Source organism: Crinia signifera, chromosome 8 (assembly GCF_055691185.1).
Source record: "Crinia signifera chromosome 8, ASM5569118v1, whole genome shotgun sequence".
NCBI classification, from domain to species: domain Eukaryota; kingdom Metazoa; phylum Chordata; class Amphibia; order Anura; family Myobatrachidae; genus Crinia; species Crinia signifera.
This window is the reverse complement of record NC_139224.1, coordinates 20,174,907-20,194,909: the sequence shown is the minus strand read 5'-3', so window position 1 is coordinate 20,194,909 and position 20,003 is coordinate 20,174,907. Positions and strand designations below refer to the sequence as shown.

General features: G+C 46.3%; 1 protein-coding gene across 1 annotated transcript in view; it reads right to left on the bottom strand.

The window, feature by feature from the left end:
* Nucleotides 1-20,003, bottom strand: part of CAMK1 (calcium/calmodulin dependent protein kinase I) — a 109,711-nt gene that overhangs the window by 23,869 nt on the left and 65,839 nt on the right. The window contains exons 3-5 of the mRNA XM_083155941.1: nt 13,939-14,070; nt 5,401-5,475; nt 3,193-3,331 (exon numbers count right to left, since the gene is read on the bottom strand). Of these exons, the coding sequence (XP_083012067.1) occupies nt 3,193-3,331; nt 5,401-5,475; nt 13,939-14,070 (346 nt within the window). The remainder of the gene's footprint in view (nt 1-3,192; nt 3,332-5,400; nt 5,476-13,938; nt 14,071-20,003) is intronic.

Here is a 20,003-nt window from a genome sequence, read left to right as displayed (position 1 = left end):
GTCGAACTATTGACCGTATCCTATTTTAGCAATGCAGACAACACGATTGTCAACATTATGATGTCGACATTATGAAAGTTGACATTATTATGATTGATCTTTTCACTACATATCCTCAGATCTATATGGGTCGATGTAAGCAGCGTTATGGGGGAGACGAGTATCTGCTCTATAATCTGCTCTGATTATCAATTCTCCCCCATGTATGAAGAAGGAGAAGCTGGCTCTGGTCTGCAGGAGATCACATGTGAGCAATGAAATCTGACGTACGCCCAGTGAGCCGGCTGGGGGGAGAGATGCAGCGCGTCAGCACTAGGCTGATGAGCTGTGGGCGGGTCTGGCAGGAATCGCCACATCTTGGCGCTGCTGCTTCCTGCACTCTACCCCCAGCATGGCTGCGGTCTTGCCATTGTACCTTATCTGCAACTTGGATCGTACTGGGAACAAGGGAAATACATTAGATAGCAGCTGTGGTCACGTTGATGAAGTCTATGATGCAGGCAGGTACAGGGAAGCAAAGGTCACAGATCTGACCCATGGATAACTATGACCACTGTCTCTATGACTGACAAGTCCATCTCACAGGACGTATGCCAGCTTCAGGCACTTTACTAATCACGCAGCACTGGAGCAAGGCGTTACATCTATTCCCAACACCGTGAGGGATCAGCACAGTCCTATCCCACCGAAGACAGCTCCAAGTCTCTTCTGTACTCATGTGCCCCTTACTGGGCACCCTCTGAGCCCCTCATCAGTGGATGGCCACTGGCAACCAGAAATGGAAAATGCTGTCAGTGGGGATATCAATGTGTCAATCAAATTATAAAGTCATTAACCCCCGCCCCCCTAATCATCGCCAGTGGGTTGCAATAGGGGCCCTGCAACTACACTACACCAATGGTATTGGCTGGGAGGGTAACGAATGAGGAGGGCTACATGGTCTAAAACAGGGGTTGGCAAACAGGTCCTCGAGATTTACCAACGGTCCACGGTTTCCAATCAGGTGCACAGCTGTAGTCATTACTTAAGGTGGCCATACACACGCAGATTTATCTTCAGATCTGGCTGGTTGGAACAAAAACATAGTTCAGGAGGAGAGCACATGACAGTTGACCAATTGCTTCGAAATGCTGGAAAACTGACAAACGGTCACTCATCCATGACCATGTTTTTATTCCAACCAGCCAGATCTGCAGATAAATCTTACTAGTGTATGGGCACCTTAACTGTCACATTTCCCAGACCACCTAGCTGATGCACAGGTGTAGTCATTACTAACTGTCACATTGCCCATCCCACCTAGCTGGTGTACCGCTGTAGTCATTACTAACAGTCACATTTCCCAGACCAACTAGCTGGTGCACAGTTGCAGTCATTACTAACTGTCACATTTCCCAGACCACCTAGCTGGTGCACAGCTGTAGTCATTACTAACTGTCACATTTCCCAGACCATCTAGCTGGTGCACAGCTGTAGTCATTACTAACAATCACATTTCCCAGCCCACCTAGCTGGTGCACAGCTGTAGTCATTACTAACTGTCACATTTCCCAGACCATCTAGCTGGTGCACAGCTGTAGTCATTACTAACAATCACATTTCCCAGCCCACCTAGCTGGTGCACAGCTGTAGTCATTACTAACTGTCACATTCCCCAGACCACCTAGCTCGTGCACAGCTGTAGTCATTACTAACTGTCACATTCCCAAGATCACCTAGCTGGAGCACAGCTGTAGTCATTACTAACGGTCACATTTCCCAGACCACCTAGCTGGTGCACAGCTGTAGTCATTACTAACCATCACATTTCCCAGATCACCTAGCTGGTGCACAGCTGTAGTCATTACTAACGTCACATTTCACAGACCACCTAGCTGGTGCACAGCTGTAGTCATTACTAACTGTCACATTTCCCAGACCACCTAGCTGGTGCACAGCTGTAGTCATTACTAACTGTCACATTTCCCAGACCACCCCAGCTGGTGCACAGCTGTAGTCATTACTAACTGTCACATTCCCCAGACCACCTAGCTGGTGCACAGCTGTAGTCATTACTAACTGTCACATTCCCAAGATCACCTAGCTGGAGCACAGCTGTAGTCATTACTAACGGTCACATTTCCCAGACCACCTAGCTGGTGCACAGCTGTAGTCATTACTAACCATCACATTTCCCAGATCACCTAGCTGGTGCACAGCTGTAGTCATTACTAACGTCACATTTCACAGACCACCTAGCTGGTGCACAGCTGTAGTCATTACTAACTGTCACTTTCCCAGACCACCTAGCTGGTGCACAGGTGTAGTCATTACTAACGGTCACATTCCCCAGACCACCTAGCTGGTGCACAGCTGTAGTCATTACTAACGGTCACATTCCCCAGACCACCTAGCTGGTGCACAGCTGTAGTCATTACTAACTGTCACATTTCCCAGACCACCCAGCTGGTGCACAGCTGTAGTCATTACTAACTGTCACATTTCCCAGACCACCCCAGCTGGTGCACAGCTGTAGTCATTACTAACGGTCACATTCCCCAGACCACCTAGCTGGTACACAGGTGCAGTCATTACTAACTGTCACATTCCCCAGACCACCTAGCTGGTACACAGGTGCAGTCATTACTAACTGTCACATTCCCCAGACCACCTTGCTGGTACACAGGTGCAGTCATTACTAACTGTCACATTCCCCAGACCACCTAGCTGGTGCACAGCTGTAGTCATTACTAACTGTCACATTTCCCAGACCACCCAGCTGGTGCACAGCTGTAGTCATTACTAACTGTCACATTTCCCAGACCACCCCAGCTGGTGCACAGCTGTAGTCATTACTAACGGTCACATTCCCCAGACCACCTAGCTGGTACACAGGTGCAGTCATTACTAACTGTCACATTCCCCAGACCACCTAGCTGGTACACAGGTGCAGTCATTACTAACTGTCACATTCCCCAGACCACCTAGCTGGTGCACAGCTGTAGTCATTACTAACTGTCACATTTTCATACATGCTGCATTCATTTCTACTATAGACCCACAGGAGACCCGAGACACAGGAACTGTTGGTAGATCTTGAAGACAGGTTTGGCCACCCCTGGTCTAATGTCGCAGCAAGAGACTGCAATTAAATGGATCTTAAAGTAATACATTTTAATAATGAATATGGCACCATATTTTTGTGTACTGTACCTTTAAGTCCCGATGCACAATCCCCATATCATGAAGATACTTCACAGCATCCAGGATCTGCTTGATGAGCTGGCTGGCGTCCTTTTCTGTGTAAAAGCCTTTCTCCACAATCCTGTCAAACAGCTCACCCCCAGACACCCTGCAATAAGTCACCAAATATCACTCATTAGTACATACGCATACATAGGAACAGCACTTTACACACATACACAAGAGGATGGAAGGTACTGCTACGTATCAGCCAAGCTGTCCTGCCATTTCCCAAGAAGACAGGCCTAGTCTATAATCTCCGGCCTAGTTATAGGGCCTGCAGCAGGGACACATCCTGGAGCCCCATTGGTACAAGGTAAATCTGGCCTCAGTGAACTGAATGAGCCGCATTAATCCCCCCCCCCGGCCAGATTGTGACGGCTTTATTACACGCTTGGTGCGGCAGGACAAGCAGAGGGAGTAGAGCGAGGATTAAACATGGCTGACAGGACACGGATTAATCACAAACAAATGATCAACTGGGCATGATCACAGGGAGGAACTGGCCCCAAATACTTAACCAGGGACTTTATATAACCAACTACAGTGATCAATGAACAGCGATGGCTGCAGGATTGGTTCAAACAATAATAATAACGGGTGTCACCATCCTATAAGAAGCAGCAGCGTAGCTTTGTTTGGGGCACCCCCCCCCCCCACCGTTAATGGGGGGGGGCGCCCCCCTCCCTCCCTGCCAGCCCGTCCGTCCGGCGTGCCCCCCGTGCCCCCTCCCCCCATTGCCGCATGCTTACCTGTCCGGCCACGCGTCCCGGCTCCCCTCCTGGCTTCAATAAATTCTATGCAGACGGACCGCGATAAAATGGCCGCCCCCATACCGCAGACAGTTTCAGTGAACAGCCTGCTTTATGGGGCGGCCATTTTATCGTGGTCCGTCTCCATAGCATTGCTTGAAGCCAGGAGGGGAGCCGGGATGCGCGGACAGGTAAGCATGCGGGGGATGGGGGGCGGGGGGATTACTATAGCACCGCAGCCCCCCCGGCGCCCCCATATGCACAGCGCCCCCCCCGCGACCACGGGGGCTGCGGTGCTATAGTTACGCCACTGATAAGAAGTTTTTAGTGCCAGTACCTGACATACTGTACATACTAAGGGTGAGGCATAACAAACTGTGGAGAAAGAGATCGTACCAAGTAATCAACTTCTGTCATGTTACACGCCGTATTCGAAAAAGGACCGTCACAAGCTGATTTTTGGGGTGTACTAAGGGGCCGTTTCTGACCCGACGGTGGAGGACTGCGCATGCGAGAATATCCGCATGTGCAAATACCCTGTGCAAATACCTTCAGCGAGTATCACACTTGCCAAGGCTTTTGCACTGTGAGGGGAGGAAAGGGGGCGGCAGCAGGGGGAACTCCCAGCGTTTTTTGGGGGGTCCCCATAAAAACTCTGGGTGATCCCCTGGGAACGTGGGCATGGGCGAATGTTGCATTCACTAAGTACGGTGACGTGGAACCCTTTTGGCGCCTTTATATGTAAAAAAGATAATAACAGTCTCCGTTACTTGAAAATGTCCCAGATTACTGAACACAGCCAGTAAAAAGTTTTAATGCAAACTGTAAGCAAAGTAAATAGAACAAAGCTAAATTCCAGCGCTAAATTAGAATTTATTTAGTACAAATGTTTAACTTAATTTTTTATATTTTCTGGAAAAATCCTCCTTTAATCACAAATTAATAATGTGTCAAATGACCGATCTACAGATGTTTAAATATACTCTTACTTTGTGCAGTAAGAGTATATTTCCAGCAGGGGGCAGCAACAGACAACAAAGCGTACACATATAGCTTTTCAGTGTAATTTTAACACAGTGATTTTCAACCTTTTTACCTTGCGGCACACTAAATAAGATTTTAAAATTGCCAAGGCACACCAGGAGATCCCCACAAGGCAAAACACATTGGCCCCCCACAGGAAAAAACCCAAACCGAGTGGCCCTCATATAAAAAAAAAAAAAAATCACATTGGTCCCCACAGATAACAAAAATAAAATACATTGGCCCTTTACATGAAAAGAAGAGACCAGTAAATAACAGTTGGACTGGTGGTGGCTGTAAACTGGTTTGGGCATCTCTAGATCTGGGGGCACACTTGAGAACAGCTGAAGGCACACTAGTGTGCCACGGCGCAGTGGTTGAAAAACACTGATTTAACACTTACAGCTGCATGATGAGGTAGAGGTGACTGCGGTTTTCATATATATCTTCCAGAGACACGATGTTTGCATGTTTAATCCTAGAATTGAAAAAAAGAATAAGGGAATTAATATATATTTATTGATAAGATCACTATGGTTCAGTAACCAGTACAGTTAATGGTCCTTTGAATAATGACCATACATAAATCAGCACAGCAATTAATACTCACACCCAGACAACTTTACCTGGGACGGGATGTACTAAGCCGAAAATGCGGTAAAAACGCTGTTTTACCGCATTTTCATATGTACTAAAACCCGTCCACCACATCACCGCAGGGCATCGCCATCTTTGGGTGGAGCTACCCTATAGAAGCCTATAAACTTCTATCGCCACCCGCTGCAGCCTCCCTACCCTCCCTCCCTGTCCTCCGTGCAGCTCCTCCTCCCCAGCACCATGTCAAAACCAGTTGGGGATGTCCTTCCGGCTGCAGGGGGGAGGAGACTCCGGGGACGACACATAGCCAAGGAGGTGACGGAGACCCCCTGCACACCACATCACAGGTATCGCGGGGGTGTGCGCTAGCATCGCGGCGGGGGCATGGCGAGGGGTGGCGATGTATTTTAATACATCCCGTCCCAGGAGTGAGTGCTAGAATTAAGTTACCAACCTGAATAAATTGAACCCTATACCAGTGGTTTCCAAGTACCCCCAACAGTGCATGTTTTCCAGGTCTGTGGATCTTTTAAAACGTGTCAGTGAGTAATGAGTGCACCTGTCAGGTGACCTGGAAAATGTGAACAGTTGGAGGTACTTCAGGATCAAGGTTGGGAATCACTGCCCTATGCCAATACAGATGCCCCCCAGTAACTGCTATTCTATAGGGGCATCTGAGGATAACTAATACTGTTCAGTTGTTCTGTTCTTTAGAAAACACTGAAGAAGGTGGGGTGGTGCTTCTCTATCTGTCATCACTCTGAGACAGTTATCAAAGCCAGCTGTCAAATGCTGTCCATAGATTGGTTTATTTTATACACAGGAACACAGGTAGTGATGTGGCACTATTGCTAGTGTATACCTCCCAACATGACCCTATCCAGGAGGGACAGAATGCTCTGCTCATTGGACTTCCCTCTTAATGCCATCACCTGTTTAAACAGGTTAATGGATAAGAAAGGTGTTTCCACACAGGTGATGGCAAACATACATTAAAAGGTAAGTCCAGGAATAGAGCATTCTGTCCCTCCTGGAGAGGGTCATGTTAGGAGGGATGATAGTGGATATGCTATGCATGGTCATTTCAGCTTTTTGCCCTATGCAAACATTAATTTTTATAGCTCCTCCTATTGCACTATACAGGTTGAGTATCCCCTATCCGTGCATCCCCTATCCGAATTATTCCAAAAACCGTGGTTTTTGGAATCATTCGAATTTTTTTTTTTTACCCCCCTAACCCTCTTTTCATACTTACCAAGTCCCAGGGCGTCCACAGCAGGCCTCCGGCATCTTCTCCAGGGTCTCTAGCGGTCCCGGGAATGCATTGCGCGAGTGCGCCGGTGACGTCACCGGTGCGCGCGCACACTTGCGCAATGCATTCCTGGGACCGCTGGAGACCAGGAGAAGATGCCGGAGGCCTGCTGTGGACGCCCGGGGACTGCGCGGACGCCGAGGGACCACCGGACACCATCAGGGGACAGGTAAGTATGGCTACAAAAATTTATTCCAAAAACCGGAAAATTCCCCTATCCGGAATGCTCGTGGTCCCGAGCATTTCGGATAGGGGATACTCAACCTGTATAAGCTTAAACTTTAAAAAGCTAAAATAGAGAGGACATTGATTGCCTGGCAATATTGCGCTCTAGAACGGCCCTACACATTTGACATAACACAGATACAGGCGGGACCAGGACAGTAAGTACCGGACGCTATCTAAGTTGGATTTCAAGGCTGCCTTTGGTGGTTTTGCCTGTGCGCCCTCATCCGACATGGTTTCCAATTTTACCACAGATTGGAAAAACCCCTCTACTGCCCAGTAAGACTAATAGTGGTCATCTTCCAATTATGTTTCTGAATATGCCTTCAGCACTTAGGGGGTTATTTTGGTTCACTCTTTCAGACAAATTCCTTCACAGATGGACAAAACCATGTGCACTGCAGATGGGCAGATGTAAAAATGTGCAGATAGAATTAGATTTGGGTGTTGTTTTGTTTCTGTGCAGGGAAAATACTGACTGCTTTATTTTTACACTGCAATATAGATCTCACTTTGAAGTAAAACCCCACCCAAATCTAACTCTCTCTGCACAAGTAACATCTGCCCCACCTGCAGTGCACATGGTTTTGTCCATCTAAGAAGGAATTTGTCAGAAAGAGTGAACCAAAATAACCCCCTAGGACACTGAAAATTTGAGGACTCAATCAATGTTCATCCTGTGACATCACAGTTACTGGAGAACGGTTTAGGCGGAATATTGGCTAGCTGCGGTCCTCTAGTGCTGCGGGCAGGTAAATGCTGACAATTTCTGCTTCATTTAAACATAAATCTAAAGTGTACATCATGCCGACTGGAACAGGCCGAAGCCTGTCTTGATTCTGTCAGAGAGACTGTACGTTTAGTTGTGGTATGGAGACGGTCGGACAGCTAGCTGGAAGGATGATGGTGCGCGCACAGGATTCTGGGAGGTAAATGATTACAGGAGATAAGTGACTGTTCCGCACAAACACTTCAACAATGGAAAAGTACGTTCCTTTAATGCTGCAGAGTGTTCTAATCAGAGCCCCCTGCATGTCTGAGTCATGTAGTTACATGTCATGTTTTGTCTTTTCTCTCCCTGCAACCCACGGATGAGAAACTTGGAAAATACAGTTTTTACATGAAAAGGTTTAAAGTGAAAAAATCCATATATATTATACTGTAGCTGTGGGAGACGTAACACAGGAGTCAGGGTTACCCTGCCCACCTGGTGCTAGGCACAAGGCCCAGGAGCAACAAGGGCCACTTATAAATGCTATTCTGTGATGTCATATCTTTGCGTGGCATGGGTTAATGTGGCGAAACGCGTGGACAGGGATGACTGCAGGGCTGCCTCATGCTGCTCATATTACAAGCCTTTCCTTTCATTTTTCAAACACAGGGTGGGATACAATAACATCCGCAGCCCCTCTCCTCCGCACATTGCCGGCTACCGCATAGATAATTATCATGTATGCACTAACATAGTAATGAGCTGCCCATTGGGATGCGTCCGGCGATGTGCCCGGTGGCTCCCCCCCCCTCCTCCCTTATCCGGGGCTGCTGCTGCTCAGCCAGGAACTCCGCCTCCTCCTCCTCCTCCCTGCACCCGGAAGGGGATATAGGAACTAGGGAGGAGGAGGTCACTGGTCCGGGCCGGTGGGGTGCGTAGGGCGTGATAAGAAGCCCGTAGGCTTCAATGGGGGTATCGCCAGCTGGCGATAACCCCCGCAGCGTAACCTGGTGTGCAGGTTTTCCTGCATATCAAAATGCAGGGTTTTTACCGCATTTTTGCATTAGAGCATCCCGCCCACAGCCTGCGACATGGCAGTTAGGAGCTGACTGGCTGGTTATTTATCACTCACCATTTTATCACTTTTCAAGTTTAGTACATCTAGCCCAGATAGAGACAGACGTGGGGGAATGGACTAACCGTTCGTACATTTATACAACTATTTAAAAAAATTTAAATCACGGAACGCAAAAACTGCGTTAAAAAATGCGGGGGGAAAAAAACCATCTCCGCGAAGATTAGTGGATTTTCCCGAGAGAGAGATGCACTATGACGAAAATGCGGTAAAACCCCCATTTTACTGCATTTTCAAATTGACTAAAACACGGCCGCACAATCTTCGGAGGGCAGGGTATCGCCACTATTTGGGTGACTATACCCTATAGAAGCCCATGGGCTTCTATCGCCGCCCACTGCCCACCGTCTGCCGCAGACTCCTACCCCCGAGATGCCGGGGACGCCGGAGAGCCTAGGATGTGACGGAGACCCCCCCCCCCCCCAAACCACATTACAGGTATCGAGGGGCTTCCGTCACCGCACCGCGATGCCAGCCGCAATTGTTAGTACATATGCTCTGGCATCGCAGTGGAGGCGTGGCAAGGGGCGGCGATGTATGTTAATACATCGCACCCAGAGAGAGAGAGGCCGGGATGTGTCAATATTCGTGTGCGTAAATTTTAATTACCTAATTTTTTTAGTGCCTGTTTCGCAGCCATTTTCCAGAAGTGTTCACGTCATGTACTATTATTTATTTATTTTGATTGGGCTGCCTATACGGAGCTCTCCTGCATTATTTTTTCGGGTTTTTTTTTATCGTTATGCGCATGCATTTTTTTTTTAAACGCCAAACTTTATTAGTACATAAGAGAAGGCACTGCGGATGCGGAAACTGAAACGGGATGTCAGCGCTGCTGTAAGAGTTGATACATCCCGGCGAGAGAGAGAGAGAGGGAGAGGGAGAGGGAGAGAGCAGAAACGGGCAGACCACCAGCTAAGAGGTAGAGGAGGGACAATCCCTGTAAATCCCAGCAGCAGACTATAGAGATCAGTGCATTAGAGGGAATCACAGAGTCATTTGCGCCATTACTGCTGCTTTGGTAAATGAGGGATTTCTTAATCGTCATCAGGTTTAGACAAGTGAAATGCAGGAAGAGATAACAGGACGGAGGGCCCAGAGCGAGGGAGGCAGATTAAAGCTCGCCTTACACAAAGATGTGGCACAGATGTCACCACTATTCTTAGCATGTAGGATTTGACAATTCTGGGTTTTAGTGGGTATTTTAGCATCCGCTCCAGATTACAGGCTGACCGCGGTATGACCTGACAATTATTTCATATAATATATATATATATATATATATATATATATATATCATACATACAGAATGTGTGTGTAGACGTTGCTAGTCTGACAGAACTCTGCATGAGGAACCGACAAACACTACGTATAATATGGAGGACGACATAAGGCAATGATGGTCTGTCTCCCTAAGCTGAGGGGCTACAACACAATATTTCCCCTGTAAAGAATGATGTATCCTATATTGCCAGCCCTCTTCAGCCAGCTCCTCAAACACAGTAAATACATCCACAAATGCTGCAGGGTGAGGCGGCCATTTTGTGGTCGGAATCAATATTCATGAAAAATTTCATCTATAAATTTTAAAGAGTGACTGTGACGTTCACTGAGGCATGAACGTGCCCCGTGCCTCACGGAGGTCAAGATTTTAAATGAATTTTACAGGCTATGGGGCCTATTTATCAAATAGTCCCTTTCTTTCATTTTAATTAGTGCTCATTGCCAAGATTAAATTATACATATATAAGTGGTGCAGCGGTGAGAATCTCCGTTGCGCACCGGACCACGTAGCGGATCGTCATGGTAAGTAAAGGACATACGTTTTGACACTTTGCATACGATTTATTGTGTGGAAAAGGGCCAAATGGTACTCGTGTACAGCCACAGTAAGCCCTGTGCTAGACAAAAAGTATCTAAGCCAAGAAACGCGACATTTTTCTGTGTCCAATCAATAACGTTTGCAACCAAAGGCCAACAATACAGGCCTGTAATACCAGACGTGACCCGTTGCAACTCGCTCAATGCATACCGCTCTAGGGTTTACAGCATTACCGAGGAAACTAGTAGGAGAAAATTCTACTTCAATATTTTATTTCTCTATGTAATTCTGTACACTCAGGGAGTTCATCCTTTTCCCTAAACACTGTGATATTAGTCACAGTGTTTAGGTGGATCATGTGACATGAAGCACCAATAGCACCCCTTGTTACAAGGTTCACAGAAGTAAACGTAGAGAGATTTAGAGGAAGATGTATCAAACCCTCTAAAGGCCCCCATACACTACTGCAAGGTATCGCATGTGATACCCCTCTAACTACCTGTCGGGGTAGGCTTATCATATACTTTACACCAGGCATGTCCAACGTTGGCCCTCCAGATGTTTTGAAACTACACATCCCAGCATGCTTTGCAATAGTTTGAGCATTCCCTAATAGCAACACTGTGGCAAAGCATGCTGGGATGTGTAGTTTCAAAACATCTGGAGGGCCAATGTAGGACATGCCTCCTTTACACTGTATGCGCTTTTGCATAGGATGAATGATATGCACTTCCATTGACTGCCGCAGGGGGTTGGGCTCATTTGGTCTACAGCATGATGGTCGACAGTCATTAGGTCGACACAATTAGGTCAACATGGGAATAGGTCGACATGGGTCTAGGTCGACATGGAACAAGGTCGACATGGGTCTAGGTCGAAAGGTCGTTTGTTCGACAGGTCATTAGTTTGACAGTGTCTAGGTCGACATGGCGTTTTTCACAGTTTTTTGATCTGAATGTCAACACAGTCGACATGGACACAGTTTAAAGTGCACCGTGCCCGACGCATCGCGAGCGCACACTATTTTATTCTCCCACCACGCCCTAGTGGATGGTAGGGCATGAAATACCACCTGTCGGCGCATGTCGGCTCAAGAAACTGTGAAAAACCCCATGTCAACCTACACACCGTCGAACTAATGACCTGTCGAACTAACGACCTGTTAACCTAGAACCATGTCGACCTTTTCCTATGTCGACTTAGACCCATGTTGACCTTTTCCCATGTCGACCTAATGGAGTCGACCTAATGACTGTCTACCATCATGCCCGGCATGATCCACCAAATCCTTGTGGAAGCCATGGCGATCTCTGGATCCAGAGGTAAGACACCTGGGCATCGGATCCAGAGGTAAGACACATACGACTTTTCACACAATTTATCGACACGAGGAGTCGAAATAATGTGAAAAAGGTCCAAAGCGTAAAAGTGTATGTGCACCTTAAGAGTGGAGTCGTTAAAATAACACCAAGAGCCAGCGTTCTGTGCTGGCGGTCAGAATTTTAATTGTTGCCATTTTTACTTTTGCTGGCGATTCCCTCTGCAGCGCTGACACTGTGGAGGGGCGACAGAGAATACAGAAATGTGGTAAAAACCCCGGTAACGGGATTTTGTACCGCATTTCTGCTTTAGAGAATCGCACCCAGGGACTGGGTAGTCGGTGGAGAGTTTGTGGGCTAAAAATGGTCATAGCTCAAAGTGAAAGAACATTGCAGAAGCTGTCATTTTGACAGGCTTTCAACTAGTGCTGTATAAATGAAACCGCAGGGAAACCATATTTTCTATTGTCGGTAATTGCACAGTGTAAATGTTACTATATAATAACCAGCTATAACAACGAGAACAATGGTGACCGAGCCTTGTGTTTTGATTTTCATGCCCGCACGAGAATAACATCTAATTAGTTGCTAAGTATCACCCTTTACTTTTGCGCCGGTTGTCAGACAGCCCAGCGCTCCTCTGTATCACAGGTATTGCATTATGGAGGCAGCTAATAAAACAAAATGGCTTCCAGGAAACAGGAAGCATACCTTCTTATATCCCCATGTACATTCGGTTGGAAAATGGGGGTGCCAAACGGAGTTTAGGAGGATATTACAAACTCCATATGGCACACCCATATAAGGGAGTGGGCTCATTTTGCCAATATGTGATCAAGTTCTGGATAGCCATCTTCACTGAATCCACACAGGCTTTGGGGGAGATTCTCTAAACAAGGAATGCGGTAAAAACCCCGTTATCGGGGTTTTTACCGCATTTTGGGATGCTGTAAGCATCCCCGGCCGGGTTAACGCGGCGGGGGGCATCGCCAGAAAAATCTGGCGATGCCCCATAGAAGCCAATGGGCTTCTACCGCATCCCTCCGCCGCCCCGCATCGCCCCCTCACCTGTGTCCGGGCAGCACAGCGCAGTGCTGCCCGGACCTGTGACCTCCTCCCTGCACTGATCCTCTTCCGGGTGCAGGGAGGAGGAGAGCCCGGCGCAGCAGCAGCAGCGCCGGGTGTGTGAGGGAGGGGGGAGCCGCCGGGACCCGGCGACTCCCACCGCAAAGGACAGCTCTTAACGCAAGAGCTGTCCTTTGCCTTAATTATCGCATATGTTACAGCATATGCGATAATTAAGTATGCGATGGGCGGCAAAGGGGGGCGGAGATTCTTAGAGAATCTCCCCCTAAATCTGTATGGCTCAGGCTACATGCAGTATGTACTAAGGCAGACTTGGCCAACCTGTGGCTCTCCAGATGTTGTGAAACTACAAATCCCAACATGCCTTGCCACAGTTTTAACACTACCTTATAGGAAAACTGCGGCAAGGCATGATGGGATTTGTAGTTTAACAACATCTGGAGAGCCACAGGTTGGCCAGGCCTGTACTAAGGGATAAAATGCCAGCAAAATTTAGAAAATGCTCTTTTTGGTCGCATTTCCATATGTTCCTAACTCTGGAACACGATACATTCCAGAACTTAGACCCGGAACCTGGAAGTCCTGTGATCGCAACTGATTTCTGGATACATAACGGCGATATACACACAGATATGTATGGGATAAGTGACGGGATGTTATGTGGATACGTTACGTAGTACATACTGCCTTAGGGTGAGATGCAGGCACATGCCCGGAGACCGAGCACACTTACTTCCTCAGTACAGCAATCTCATTTTCGATACTCATTTCCTTCCCCTCTAGAGCTTTTTTTGGGATGCATTTTATCGCTACCAGCTTCTGGGTCTTCTTCTCCTCTGCTAGGACCACCTCAGAAAATGCTCCACTGTAGACGAGACAATAAGAAGGCAAACAAATAGATAAAATCGCTGACATCTTTTTAATATAACAAATGCACAATTAAAAAAAACATATATATTTTTATTAACTACCCAAATGCAATAATCTAGCGGTAGTCTGCTGTATCTTTGTGGTAAGTACTGAACAATAATTTGAAACACAGGTTTTCCACACAATTAAAATACAGCAGTCTTATCTGGTGGTAACTAGTTTCTAGTCAGCACACAAAATGGCTGCCATCACTGTGTACATGGGACAACGGGCAGGATGCGCTAAAGGGTAAATGCGGTATAACCCCGTTTCCAGGGTTTCGGCGTGGTGGTGATTACCTGTTCACTAGGCTGCGAGTATATATATATATATATATATATATATATATATATATATATATATATATATATATATATATACACACACACACACACATACAGAGTACCACAACACTCGCCATCCCTGTGAATGGGGTGCAAACAGCACTCGCCATTCCCAGGTTGGGGTGAAAGTGGCCTGTGACCACATGCTCTAATAAATACAAATACAGGGACTCAACACTCTCCATAATGAACTAACTCACCTTAGTATACAATTAATCAAATAAATAATGGGGTTTTAGTTCATGAATTGATCAATGCATTTAAGCTTGCAGCCCATCGCCAAGGGACCCCATTTCACTGCAAGTCCTACACTAGCATTTGTTTCTCAAGATATTTATTTGATTAATTGTATACTAAGGTGAGTTAGTTCATTATGGAGAGTGTTGAGTCCCTGTATTTGTATAAATATATATATATATATATATATATATATATATATATATATTTATTATACGCACATATAAAATATACATAAGCATATACATAAATCCTCACATAAAACAAACAGAAAAAAAAGACACTAAAACAAACACATCAATTAATAAGTGTACTAAAAAAACAAGCTATTTTTGTGTATATATATAATGAATTAATTCCACAAGGACTGAAACTGATGATGCAGGAATTCTATATTCGGGAACAGTAGCGGCGGACATGGAACAAAGAGCAGTAGAAAACGCGGCTCTAGTCTACATGCATACGCTTTGTAATTCCGAGCAGTGCGGCCTCTCCAGATAGCACATTTATAGCCCGCCTCTGGATATCTGCTGCTATAATTATATGCTATTTGAATCAATGATGAATTACGCCAGACACAGGCTAGAAGACACTGACTTTAGGACAATCTCAGCGTGATTGAATGAAAAACCTTTCAAGCTAGAGGGACTCTATGACATATTGTAAAGTGGCTTAATGATCCGAGGAAGCCAGGAAGGGGGGTGAGTTGGTCACGGATGCCTCTAAGGAACCCTTAGGCTCCGTTCCTTTGAGTGACTTGACAACGCAGTCACATAGGAAAAACGCACTGGTAAAGATAGGAGATTTCTCCAGTATTTAAACCTTGAATTTTGTTGAATGCAAAGAAGCTCGTCAAAAATGCAACCCTAAAGCATTGAGAAGCCAGATCGAGCCCACATCAACAAGCGTGGTGATGTAATATGGTAGCGTGTAATGAGCAACTACAGTATTTAGCAATCATTTAGTAGTCAAAACAGATTTAAAGGCAGCCCCCTCCCCCCACCACCACCAATCCGGTACTGGAATGTGGCATAAAGTGGTGTATACGCAGGAGGTGGACAGGGGTTGGTGTTCAGACGGGGGGTGGGATGCAGAGAGGGGGTGGGATGCAGAGAGGGGGTGGGATGCACCTTCTCCTGCATTGGTATTGATAAGGATCACATATGCTAAGCTGATAAGATCTAAACTGAACGAGGGGCCTTTGTTTGAAAAATGACAAGTAAGGTGCTGATTGGCTGATACTTTCTCTCTCTCGCTCTCTGAGTTTTGATGTATTTCCCCAAAATCTTTCAGTTTCTATTACCAGGTGACATTAATTTGTGCCTGACACCGAAACCCAGTATATAGCATTAGTCCTTTACCCAGATGACACGTATCAATCATTTAAATATGGGCAGTAAAAGCAAGTTAGTGAAACATAATATTAATATTATTATGACCTAATGATATTTACTTTGCATGATTGAGTCAACACCATATGGGTAATTGGTCCCACTATCTGCCTGTATTACTGTACTAGGCGCTGACCCTCGTCTAGCTTATAGAACAACATCTTTTATATCCGTGTAGGAGGTTCTGGAATCCTGTTAACTCCTTCCTGTATACGAGCGGATTACGCTGGTTACAACACATCTCTAAATGACGGGTTTAGTGACGTCACATACTAGGAATTATGCCTGTGGGATCCGGATCGCTGTACAGCTTATATGGGATGCCGTGGATCTTAGTAATGTACTGTATGTACTATTACCCGGCTCTATTTCTGTAGGAGTGCATAGCGCCCGTATGCGGCATTATCACAACGTACACACTGCTGGCGTATTCTCGTATCACAACGCACACAGATCTGCACATAATCTCACATTAAGGATGGGCAAAGTATTTTTTTTTATTTTTTTTTGGGTCGTCATTGTACAAAATCCAACTGGAGAATCCTCTAAAAACAGACTCAGGACTTTCCTGTTTACTCAAGCATTTCCATAATTCCCTTAAGTATAGTTTATGAATAACTTTATTGTTCCTGCACTGTATTACATTCATTCTATCTGTTAAGCGCCTTGAGTCCTATCTGAGAAAGAGCGCTACAGAAATAAATTATCTTATACTTATTTATTATCGTCTTGTTATAGAGCATCATCAGTTATGCAGCGCTGTAGAGATTATTCCCCATTCACATCAGCACTAGGGATAGCCAACGACCATCGAGGATTCAAAATCATTGATGGTTTATGGCCGATGTCGAATACTTTTGGCATCGATGGGGGAGAACCAGATGGTTTCCCTCCATCGATGGCACAGCTAAATGAGGTTTTGCATTTTTTTCAAAGTGCTGGGGAAAAGCTCTGCCCCCTGACACCCACGAAGCCCCGCCCTATATTTTGATTGGCCCACAGGCCAATCAGTCAAACATAATGGATTATCATCAATAGTTAAAAATATTGATGGTCATTCATTGCATATTTTAACACTATCGATGGCCAGTTGCATTATTGTCATCAATGGCAACCATCGATGGCAATGGTTGTCATCCTTAATCAGCACCCACCCCATTGGAGGTTACAGCTTAAAATAATTGTATCAAATAATCATATAGCGGGTGTCATCTCTCCCCTGCAGAGTAGGATAACGGACCCCCTGCGAATCCAACAGTCCTGGAAACCTTATTCATTTAGAAGAGATTTATATAGCGCCAGCATATCGCACTTTATGAAAGCTTGACGAGATAAAGTGGAGAGAGATCAAGGGAGTGTTGTATGAAAGGTTGTAGAGAGATATAATACTAACCAATCCCCTTTTAACTGGCCTGGGAGAGAGAAACATTGAAGAGAGATAAAGTACTAACCAATTAGCTGCCGTGTTACAGGTTGTGTTTGAAAAATGTCAGGAGCTGGTTGGTTGGCACTTTACCTCTCTCTAAACGTTCTTCAATGACCTCTATACATTAAATCAGCGGTGGGGAACCTCCGGCGCGCGGGCCGTATACGGCCCGCCCCACCTGCCCTGCGGCTGCGGAGGGAGTCAAGTACAGGGGAAATCTCGCGAGAACTACCGACCTCTCGCGAGATTTCCTCTATATTTGACTCCCTGCACAGCCGTCGGACCACACAGACCGGTAATTGTTAAACTGCGGCAGCCGCCGGAGGGTGGGATGGCTGCCGCAGGTGAACTTGTAAGGGCTATTTTACACACTCCGGCTCCTGCCGGACGGCGAAAACCCGAACGGCCAGGAAGACGTGCCGCGCTAAGAAGTTTAGAATGGAGGGGATGGCCACAGCCCGGCAGCCGTCCCTTCCAGTGGCGGGATCCGGCTGCAACCGGACGGCCGGCCCGTGTGAATGGACACAATAGTGTCCATTGACAACTACTTTGCAGGAGCCAGAGTGTGTGTGTTTTTTTATTTATTTATGGCCCGCGAGGCATTTTTCCCCTATACAAACCTCAAAAAGGTTCCCCACCCCTGCATTAAATATATACTGAGGCAACTGTCATTTAAAAAAATAAAAAAACACAGCCCGGGAAATGGCAGAAGTGGATTGGTTAATTCTTTTTAACAAAACCTTTTTTTTTTTTTTTTTAAAGACCTATAAACCCATCCATAACATTGAAATGATCAGCAAAAAAAATAAATAAATAAAAATAAAATGAAAAACACTTCTTAAAACTCTCGGGTTTTCCCTCGCCCAAGGGGCCCCGCGGAAAACGCATTGTCCCTGATAAGTAGCCAGCAGGGGTATAATGTGTATGTGTGAGCCGTTCCCTGTAGTCTCTGGCTGCCTGCTCTCCAGCAGTCCCCTGGGTGTCCCAGTCTCCCTGACAGAGCAGCAGACATCTCTATAACGGGAGCAGGCAGCGCTGACTACTGATCCATATGGCCGGGACTTGTAATGAAGACGTTTTATTTATAGCCGCCTGTTATTATTACGCAACACAGGGTTCTACAGAACAAAAGCCAACGTGCACCGATCCATGACTGATCAGTCTCAATGGGTCCAGAGAGTGTAGTGGGGAAGGATGATCAGCAAGCATCGAATGATTTTTCACCCGTGCGGCAGCAATGGAGGGGATGTGTAAGCGAGATCCTCCAGGCATCACGATCTATTACCGAATACACTGATAGACTGTAAGCCCTCACAGGCAGGGCCCTCTAGCCCAGCAGTATTCAACATACAGCGCTCCAGCTGCTATGGAACTACACATCCCAGCATGTCCTGCTACCACCGTTTTAGCAGTTCATCTGTGGCAGGTTTCCCAATGGCTGTAGAATACTCCTGTGGAACTCTGTGTCTCATATCTGTCTGTTCTCCATTCTCTCCTCATTAGTCCCGGTTACGGCTTGCGTGGATAAGGTTTCTGCCCGCTGCGTGATTCCTTCTGCTAATTTCATCCATTACCATCAATGTCTTTGTGTGATTTATGTTGTACTCTGTCTTTTCATAGTAGAACTCTGTGTTGTTTCCATTCTTTTATTTTGGAATGTGGTTGCCGACCATCGAATGATGTGGGTGTTCCCTTGCACGGGAAAACATCCATTGGCAGCCAGTGTGAAGGAACACGCCTTGCGAATGTTGGGCCGGCATACCACCATTCGCAAGGCGGGGTTAGGTTGACTCGCAAGGATGCGAATACGCATCCGAGTCAATCAACCGGAATAACCCCCCACCAGATGATGATGATGACGGCCGATAAAATGCATTCTATACTATATATTCAATAGGATATAAAAGGCTTTGTTTGTACTTGTGACGGTTACAGAGGAGGGGCTGCAGTACAGTTCAAAACTCAAATAGGGGAGCCACTCCCACTGCCAGTGAGTCAGTTTGGAATGGCAGTTGGTGTGCCTCCCCTATTTGAACTTTGAACTGTGCTGCAGCCCCACCTCTGGAGCTTCCGCTGCCTACGACCCGAAGCATAGCCCATTCCCCGGAGTCTGCGCTCAATATAAACCAAGCCACAACAGATGAAGCCATCACTATGATACCGCCCTCCCTATGGACCAGCCTGTGGCTACAACAGTAATTCGGCACCTTTCTAAGAGCCATTCGCAGACAGACGCACCGTTTCCACAACACAACGGCTCAGGTTCTGTATTTCCACTTCCAAATTCTGGGTTTGTTGTTTCAAATCGCAAATTCCTGGAAATTCCAAGTGAAAAACTAAAAATCAATGAAAATTGTGCGGTAGACACATCGGGTAGAACTTAATTAGCGGAAGTAAATCAGTGTGTGAGGAAAAGGTATTTAACACCCAGCGGAACTCAATAACAGCCCCTTGTGCGGCAAATTACCCATTAACCCACAGGATCGGGGAT